This window comes from Amblyomma mixtum, chromosome 3 (assembly GCF_055824585.1).
Source record: "Amblyomma mixtum isolate Tamu chromosome 3, ASM5582458v1, whole genome shotgun sequence".
Taxonomy (NCBI): domain Eukaryota; kingdom Metazoa; phylum Arthropoda; class Arachnida; order Ixodida; family Ixodidae; genus Amblyomma; species Amblyomma mixtum.
In genome coordinates, this window is record NC_143014.1 from 92,316,988 (window position 1) to 92,326,380 (window position 9,393).

The window sequence follows — 9,393 nt, forward strand, 5'->3', positions numbered from 1 at the left end:
CTGACCGCCGGGGCTCAGCGCGCAGCTGCGCGGGCCACCAGCGCGCTCCCGGCCCGCGCTGCAGGAAGTGAGCGGCGGCGCCCTGGAACCTGTTGCGTCGCGGGCGGCGAGGCGGCTGCGGATTAGAGCTCGCCCATTCCGGCCCTCTCCTCCGCGCGGCGCCGGAGACGCGTGGGCGCTAATCCTGAAAGAAGACAGTTTCCTGCACGGCCAACGTGCCCGCCGAAGCATGCGAGGGCCTTGAAGGGATCAGTACGGGGAGCCTCCATTCTCGACTAATAGGAGCCTGCATGATTGAGATGTTGCCTTGCACCGGGATTCCTCCCGCCGCTGCTTCCGCCGCGGCCTTGCAGACTGGTGCTCGGGCGCGATCAAAGCCCCCGTTCCTCGTCCCATCCTCCGCCCACTTGACACATGCCCTCGGCGAGCCTTGGACCCGTGTTTTCGTCGGCCGACGTCGGCGCTAAAAATTACCGACGGAATGGCGTGTGCACTTAAAAGGAGGAGTACGCGTTTAGACTTGGCAAGCTTTCTCGCCCGCGCTCAGTAGCGCACCGCCCGATACAAAAGTCTACACAGTGGCGGTCCGCTTCCTTCGAGATACAAAGATGACTGTCTTGGTTCAAGTAAAGGTACCAAATGTTCGCCCGAAGCCCGCGGGATCAAATTCGAGCACTCCTATGGGGAAAGCGCAGGCAAGCCTTTCGGGCCGGCCGCGAGCAGCGGCGGCCACTTACGCGCCGATAGCGGAGGAGCGTGACAGCGCAGGGAATGGCATTCGAACACCCAAGAAGAATCGTGACGCATTCATCACTGCCCGGCTTCCCCGAAGCTGCCCCGCCGCGGCGGTCGCGTTTTGTGCACGGCCGTCCTATGGGGGACATTGTGCGCTAAGAGACTCCCGCGTTACCCGCGGTGACCGCGGCTCGCACCGTCGTGCTCTAACGAGGCCTGATTAGGGAGCGCGTTCAGGGAAGGACCCCGCGGGGCACCCGCGCGCGCGTGGCGGCACGCGGGCCGCGTCGCCGAGTTCGTAGACCTCCAGCCGGGCGCCCTAATGAAGACCGCGGAGAAGACGAGCACAAAGGCCAGGGTGCCTCGTAAATAAAGCGAGAGCAGGTGGGGCCGCCGCTGCGACGCGCTCCGCCGCTGGACGGCTGGCGCGCAGGACCGGTACCGGGAAGCTCTTCCGGCCTCTGCGCGCAAATCAAGCGGACGCCCCGCGGCCCACAGCCAAGGTCCCGGGCGCTACGCCCAGGGACCCGCTGTGTGGTCCCCGCGGTTCCCAGAAGGGCGAGGGCCGTCCACCCACCGGCGGCCGGCTGGGCGGCCGCCGGCCAATGGCGGACCGCCGCTGAGGGGCCTGCCACGGAGCCGGCTGGTCGTGGGAGCACCTCTCCCATAGGAGGAGGAGGAGGAATGCGCAAGCATGCAGTGCGAGGGCAGGCGGCGGCGCTCGGAGGGAGAAGGGGTGTCCGCAAGTAACGCTACTTTGTGCTTACTTGCGATTAACGCCTTTTGCACTCGCCGAGTGTCCATCTCGGTCCGTCCTGTGCTTATTCGCCCCGATGCCTGACCGCGTGACAGACGTTCGCAGAGCCACTGGTGCGGGATTTTCCTTCAGCGATTTCAGTTTCTCCTGTGGAGGAATAATGATGCTGTTACGGTTGCAATACAGCGCCTACAACGTTAAGAATGGACACCACCGCGTGCGTGTGTCGCTTTCCACCCTCGTTCTTTTACCTTTTCAGGCGTAAAGCTACACTCGTCGTTTTTTAATCCACGATTACTCAGTAAAACACTTTTGCCTATTTTACTGCGTCGTATCATTTACGAATAAAATAGATGCTCCCGTGCAGCGGAATTCTTTTCATTCATGCGACGTGGCCAGTAGAACACCAGGAATAATAACACTGCGTGCTGCGTCGTTGAAGCTGTAGTTATCAAGAGTTTCTCTTTTCACTTAAGCCTCAGCACATTTTTTGTCCATACTATAATAGCTTCACTTTCATCTTGTTTCCGTAGTGCGCAGCCTTTTACTGAAATTAATGACATGACCTAAAGTGAGCGCAGAAACAAATGCTAACGCTTAGCTCCTATATAAAGGCGCGCATAAATAGATGGTGAAGCGGTGGCATTTCCCAGTATGACGTTGTATTACGGCGTTAGAAGGGCGTCATTCCCGAATATTGTGCGAACTGTGCGAAGCCGTATGGATGGATGGATGGATAGGAGCGCCCCCTTTGAAACGGGGTGGTGGCAATTGCCACCATGCTCAGCTTTTCTTTATTTATTTTTTTTTGTTTACTGTGTTGGCAATTCTCATTAAGATTCTCCATCAACTTTGCTTACGGTTTCCTACTATTCTAACCTTATTCCACATCTCTGCTTTTCAGCCACCAATCCTCCAATCGCTTTTTGCTGACTTCCACTGCAGATTTATTTACATGACCATTGTTATCTTTAAACCCTAGGGCCTCAGAAAGAGTGACTGTGCCTGCATCGACATCCGGATGGATACCATCACATTTGATTATGAGGTGTTCAATTGTTTCCACAGATCTACCACACACTGCACATGTGTCATCTTCTTCGTTAAATTTCTTTTTGTAGCTGCGCGTTCTAAGACACCCTGATCTAGCTTCAAAAAGTAGGGCACTGCCTCTTGAGTTATCATAGAAAAATTCTTTCCTGATCTGCCTTTTAATCCACGATTACTACCGAAGCCCAGGCTACAGCGCCCCTAGCGGAGTGGAGAAGTACTAGCGCTCTAGCTCGTGGTTATGCATCTTACGGATGGCACTCGCAATGCTGATGCATGGGAAGGCGATGAAGGACCTCTGATGATTGAAGACGGTGAAGATGAGCTCCTATGGTTATAGCCGAAATGTCAGCACGGTGGGTATGCCCGGCGGGAAAATGCACCTTTAGCGTGCACACACCAGTAAAAATGCATCTGTCCCCTACGAACCCAGCTCCCACAAACGAAACCCACTTGTAAAGCTCACAAGTAAAAAAAAAGGGGGGGGGGGGGGGGTCATTCGCAGTCAAAAACTGAAAATGCAGCTCCGAAATACAAGCCAAGCACCTCCCGAATACACAGTGCGGAAGCTCTTATCACTAAGCCACAGCTGCCGTATAGAGCGTCTACTCTAGTAAATCAACTTTTTCACCATTTCTCCAAGAAATGTATTTCAGCATTTCTTCGCTATATAATGAGCCAGCTGACGCACGGTCATTCGCGAAACTCGTAACGTTAGTTTTTTTTTTTTTATCAATACTAGGCTACATTTCTGACACCTATAGTGCAATCATATACAAAGCGCCTCTACCGTCGCAACCATCAGCCAGAACTTTATTGTCTGAAGCCACTTGTGGCTCATGAAACTGAAGCTGAGTACGCGAGTCTTTGCCAGCCCTCACGTGTCCTTCTTGAGAACTTGTCAGGGGCTGGTGCTTACTCTACATTTCGAATGGTGCGAAACCGGCATTCCTCCTCTGCGCATGTTGCGTTTTCGCTCTTCAGCTTCGCGCTCTTAAGAAAAGAAGGTGTGCTGAAGCGGCTGCGCCTATTTAGTTCATTGCTCATTTGTTGGACTTTTTTAACGCGCATTTTTTCTGCGCTATGTCATGAGATGGTGCTGGGCCAAGTTTCCCGCAGTGATACAATAGCCTACACAATCTTTGTAGCAGCAAGTGACAGGGCTGTGTGAAGTACTTAGCTAGGCAGTGCAATAATTGGCGAATTTTTCGTTATCAACCCGCCAAGGACTTTCGAAGTCTCGGATAAAGGAAAAAACGAAGATTAACGTCATCCATTAGTAAAAAGCCACCCAGCTGATTTTCTGGGTGCATGCAGGGATTAGCGCTTTTGGAAAGGGTAAGTTTCGCTGCGACGCACTTTGTAAACATCTTCGTAGTGCGGTCCGACGAATGAGTTAATATTGTATTAGGGAGTTAGGGAGTTGTGACCAGTGTCACGGCCTGCGTACCAAATTGCGTCGCAGCTTGACATTCATACTCTCAATGAATACGAGCGTAACATGCACAGGACAAGGTCTGCATGCATGCGATCATAACACAGCAATGTTGTCGACATTTTCTTCCTACGTTCCTGTCCTTCTCGAGTCAGTACAACTTTATTTCGGGATCAGATTAGAGCCCCGGAAGGTGGGTCACCTGTTTGGCCTGTGCTCGGTGGTTTTCCAGCTCTGCCGAGTCTGGGACGCTTGGCTAAACTCGGCCATGCTGTTATCTACCAAGCGCATGACGGTGGTTTCCGACGCTTCAAGAATCAGCTCCGGGCCCTGGTGGGAAGCCGGCCGCAGTGCATCTGCACAGGCACACCGCAGAACGGAGCGCGCCCACACGTAACAGCTGGAAATGCTGCGCGTTTCGCTCGCGTGGCTGGTCTGCACGTGTATTCAGATATTGCGCCATATATCCTCCGCAATTCTACGGCTGCCGCACTCGTCGTCAGGTGGGCAGTGGCTGGGAAGCAGAAATGCTTGACTGCGGTATGCAGCCTATCTGTTTCCGCCGGCATGGCGCATATACGTTTTCCGAGCCTGACCCTCCCGCGCAACTCCATAGATCAAGGGATTACTATTGCGATGTGGAATCGGGCACAGTGGGTGCCGTGTCTCTGTGCGCACTGTTGTGTTTCTACCCCCCCCCCCCCCCCCCCCCTAACTCTCTTTGTGTGTTCCCGTCGCACCTGTCTGCACTTAAGCCATGCCCAGATGCAGTGCGTGATTCTGCGAAAGGGGTCTTCTTTCATACACGCGCTCCCATGCAACCTCTTGACAGGTGGAAACGAACACGAGGGAGGTATTCAACTCCTGGATTCCTGGTACCACCACTTCTGCCTAGCTGCCACGACGTGTCTTCCGGAGTTCCCCTTAAACGTCACCCAAGGCACCCAAGTATTGACCCTGCGACTTTGTGTGTGCATCTGTCAGGGTAACAATGACCCAAACGCCAGCTGCATACCTGCGGAGACGAGCGTCTGCCAAGCGCCTGCCATTCAACCGGTCCTAGCTCTTTTGTCAACCGCGGGGTGACACCGCGGCAGGTGTGCGCCTTTGGGGAATTTCCTTGGAACAAAGATATGGAATCCACCTGGCCGGAAACGACTAGCCCGTCAACACGCGCTTCTGGACACTTCCAAGTATCCACTGGCCTCAGCGGATGAAGCAAGGTGACGACGCGGCAGGTGTCCGCCCATCTTGTTTCCTCGAGACAAGATATGAAATCCACCTGGCCTGACGGGCCACTTCCGACTATTCAGGGGCCTCAGCCGAGGAAGACGACGAAGCGGTGAACGACCTTGGAGCACCCGGACGAAGTCCCTACGATTGGTTGAAAAAGGCGGGAAGATCTCGGGAGGGTCTATTTAAAGCGCTCGAGCCGTTAATCGATTGCCAAAGCCATTCCCGGAGCGACTCCCTGAGCGATACGCTCAACGTTTCCCTGAGACTTCTCAGTTGTTACCTTGTTTGTCATTTTTGTAAATAATCATGTAAAAATGTAAATACAGTTTTTCCTTCACTTCCCCTACTCCCCGTCTCCGGCCCACGTTCCTTCCTCCTTCGGCACTGCGGCGGTGCTCCTGGACCCGATGCCTGGTGGGACACGCTACTAGAACGGCAAAACATATCAGCACTGACAGGGCGGAAAGATGCCAGCACGCCTCGCATGCGCGCATTTGTAAATTTTCGGACACGGCGGATCGAGTCTGGTAACGGTGCATGCGATTCCGAATTCTCAGCACGAGAAAAGAAAAACCTAAAACTTGATTGCGCACGCTTCCACTCAGTCACTCCTCCCCGTGGCGCTATACTGCAATGCACGAGCTTCCTTACATTTGGCGTGTTCGCAGAAATCCGTGCTTGTGACACATTACACTATACTGCGCTCAAGCGTTTCTGCTGATACGCTCACGACATATATCAGAGATGCGATGTCTCGGAGGCTCTGAGCGTAGTTCGAAAAATGCTTGACACTTCACGTGGAACGCGTCATTTGTGCCGATGTGTGAAGCGTCATTGGGGGGCCAATGATATTTTTGCGTGTTGTGCTTAGCCCACGTCGGCAGAAAAGATTTAAAAAGGAAAAGAGAACCGGCAATTTCACTACAGATGTCGCTTGGGTTTCTTTCCTTTTCTATATAAGATAATGCACGCTACCTTTACACTATTTCAGCATGTTTTTCTACGGCGTTTTGATAATTCATTCGAAGGTGATGTAGCCAATAGCAGCTTCGAACACTGAAATCTTTAATCATGAACGTGGGAAGACGCCCACCTCCCCCTTGGTTGATTTGGCCAAGCACGAAGCTAAGTCGGAAGTCACAGTGAAAAAAAAATAAAAAAGCAGACCATTGCTTGACCATCGTCAACATTCAGCCACTTTCAGAATTGATTTCATCAATTGTACAACACCTGGTGACTCAGACCCAAGACATTTTTTTTTATTTATTTAGTACATACTGCAGACTCTTGTCAGGTTTCAAGTAGGACAGGCATGTATCGATAAGAGTATTGCAGAAAGATACAGAACATAATTAAGAGGGGATAAGTACTGAGAAGGGTTCAAAACTAACTTAAGGTCAAGCAAAGAATAAAGAAAGTCAAGACGATGTTGTCTTCGCGTTTCGAGGGATTCAATACTATAAACCGCCATAAGCTCAGGGGGGGAGCTGGTGATTTTAAACTTTGAATAAATAAACCGAACAGCTTTTTTCTCTTAGCCCTTTCTATTTTGTTAATGTTAAGTTTAATAAACAGATCCAATACTGTCGCATACAGTCACTGAACTATACTCGTTTTTGTGTCCAGAAAAGCCATTAATCATCAGCCCCGTACGCGTTCATATTCTGATACGGGGATCCTATTCTGCTACTCCTGCCACTACAGAATGCTCCGTTCTTGGGCAGCATGTCTGGATGATAATTTCTACAGCCTGTTATTCGTTTTGGGCAACTACCGTTGTCGCGGAGTGTGCGTTCGCGCAGAATCAAGACCTGGCGCAGAACACTCTGCCGATACATCACAGCACACTTGTACGCAACACCGCGGGTAACAAAAGGCCATTCATGAGAAAGAGTTTCGGGGATACCGGAGAAAGTTAAAAGTATACGAGGCGGTGATGTGTACTCTCACGTGGAGGACGGCGCACGCTGTCTTCACGCGCTTGTTGATGGAACCGAAGATTGTCATAGAGATGTGCACGCATTTTTATTTCTTCTACTTCGCCTTTGAGTTTCGGAGAGCCCGTCTTGCAGTTGAGTGTTGCTCCCTCACTGCAACAAGCAGCCCATGAGTACAGTGGTAAAGGCTTCCGGCAAATTATCCAGTCTCATGTAAGTACAGTCTTAGTCAAAAGCCTTAAGGCCAAAGGCTTTTCGCTTCAGCCGCATAACAGGTCCATTACGGCACTTTTAAAGACCGAATGACCTTGAAATGCTAGCAGAAGGTTTCTTCTTTCGTTAGAGAAGCTTCGTGCTTGACTTGTCTTCTGAATGATCCACTACACGGAGCATTCTATAGGAACAATCATTTCGCTGCAGCTGAACGTTGTGGCCTTGAGACTTTTGATCAAGACTGTACCGGCATGCGCACTGTGTGCCGACAAAGGTGATAACATGCACGCCTCTTTATGCCAGACAGTCCAAAGCTTGAATAATTATAGAAGTAGGGAGAACTGCAGATGGAAAAGTATGAAAGTAACAGCCCTCAGAAATATCTGGCCATTTTTGTCTTGGTTAGCATGAATAAAACGTCGTCTCTGTGATTTTTTCTTTCCTCAGACCTTAGGTTTTCATACTAGCTGGGTGTGCGTAACGAAATTCCAGAAAACAGCGAAATCCAAACACGTTATAGGCACATGAAAAAAATAAGAAGTCCAGGCATTCAGATACAGAGGCACCGTGCAATCATTGTCCCCGTACAAGAATGGCAAACTGTATCATCTTAACATCAACTCGACTCCATCTGTTTTCTTTTTTTTTCGCCTCTGGATACACGAAAGACTCTGGCAATGCGCGCCACGCAGTAAACACGATCATTATACATTCTGAGCTGTGGTTTCTTGCCGGATCACGGCTTCGCTGTTTTTGTTTGTTTGTTTCATGCTTATTTTGCTGAAGGCCGGGAAGTAATTACTCGCTGCAGTTACATTTGGCGTTTGGAAAAGTACTTAACTTCTACCAAAACTTTGGCACCGACTATCAATTCGCATGCCATGTATTCGAGCGTACTATGGTTTTTTCGGGCATATAAATCACGGTAACGGGATTTCCGTAAGCTGGTGCAGAAAGAAACTATAGCACACTCGATGCACCGTATATAGCACCTCTGGATTGCTTCATCGAATGAATAAAGGTGTGCCAGCATAGGTCATAATTTTGCATTTGGGCTCCCTGCATGCCAAAAGAATATATATATATATATATATATATATATATTCTTTTGGCATTTTTGGCATTCTTTTGGGGATGTTGGTGGGCGGACACTTGAAAGTTCACTGTCACATTAGATACGGTTTCCCATGCCTACAAGTCGCATGAGCTACGAAAACCTGGGCGCAAAATTATTTACCACATTTCGTTACCTCCGTTACTTACCCGATAATAAAAACGTCGAAACAAATAAATCTGGTTACGGTTTGAACAACTGCTATTTTAATTTGTTTTAGAGAGCTTAAGGCACTCATACAAAACCTTTAGTTTGCCGTGGCTAAAACACGTTTGATTATTGGTGTTTGACTCGAGACACGCAGGAAATATAAGCATACCATCGGTATCCGTGAACACAACCTTCGATTTATCAGCACAGATTCTACTGACAGAAAGCGTTTCTATAAAATAAAAAAGGTCACAGTAACGAAGCTGTCACGGCTTGTACCCCGAGACTGAGCAGTCAGCGAAAGCGATGGCACATCACATCCGCACATGGAACGAGTTGCACGGTATCAGCACTCGGGGATAATTGTAACGACGCGTACAGCACAGCGCGCACCGAATGGGGCGACGCATTACGTGCGCCTGAAAGCCCGCACGCAAGGCGGCGCGATTACATCTGTGCGCGTATTGTGACGGCCGTCCACATTAGAGCGGCCTGTTGCGCAAAGCCGCGAGGCAGATGGACGCACCGCGGGGCGTTTTCCGCGGGCGCGTCCCACCCGCGTCGCGCTGGCACGCCGCTTAGCGTGGACAGCGTGAGAGGAGGCCCCCTGCGGAGCTCTCCGGCGACCCGGGGCCCGCGCAGAGGCGCGCACGCGAGGTTCATTAGCCGCAGTCGCACCTGCCGGCCAGAAGGGAGCCCGCCACCCATGTCTTCTTCCCCTGGCAGCGCGGCCGGCGTTTTTCGAGCGCCCGCCAAGAAAAGAGAG

The 9,393-nt window shown here is 51.0% G+C and overlaps 1 protein-coding gene across 1 annotated transcript in view; it reads left to right on the plus strand.

Annotated features, from left to right (window-relative positions):
* LOC149350942 (uncharacterized) overlaps positions 1 to 5,264 on the plus strand; it is a 41,942-nt gene extending 36,678 nt beyond the window's left edge. The window contains exon 2 of the mRNA XM_089576954.1: positions 4,810 to 5,264. Within this exon, the coding sequence (XP_089433080.1) occupies positions 4,810 to 5,063 (254 nt within the window). The 3' untranslated portion in view covers positions 5,064 to 5,264. The remainder of the gene's footprint in view (positions 1 to 4,809) is intronic.
* Positions 5,265 to 9,393: the final 4,129 nt, after the last annotated feature.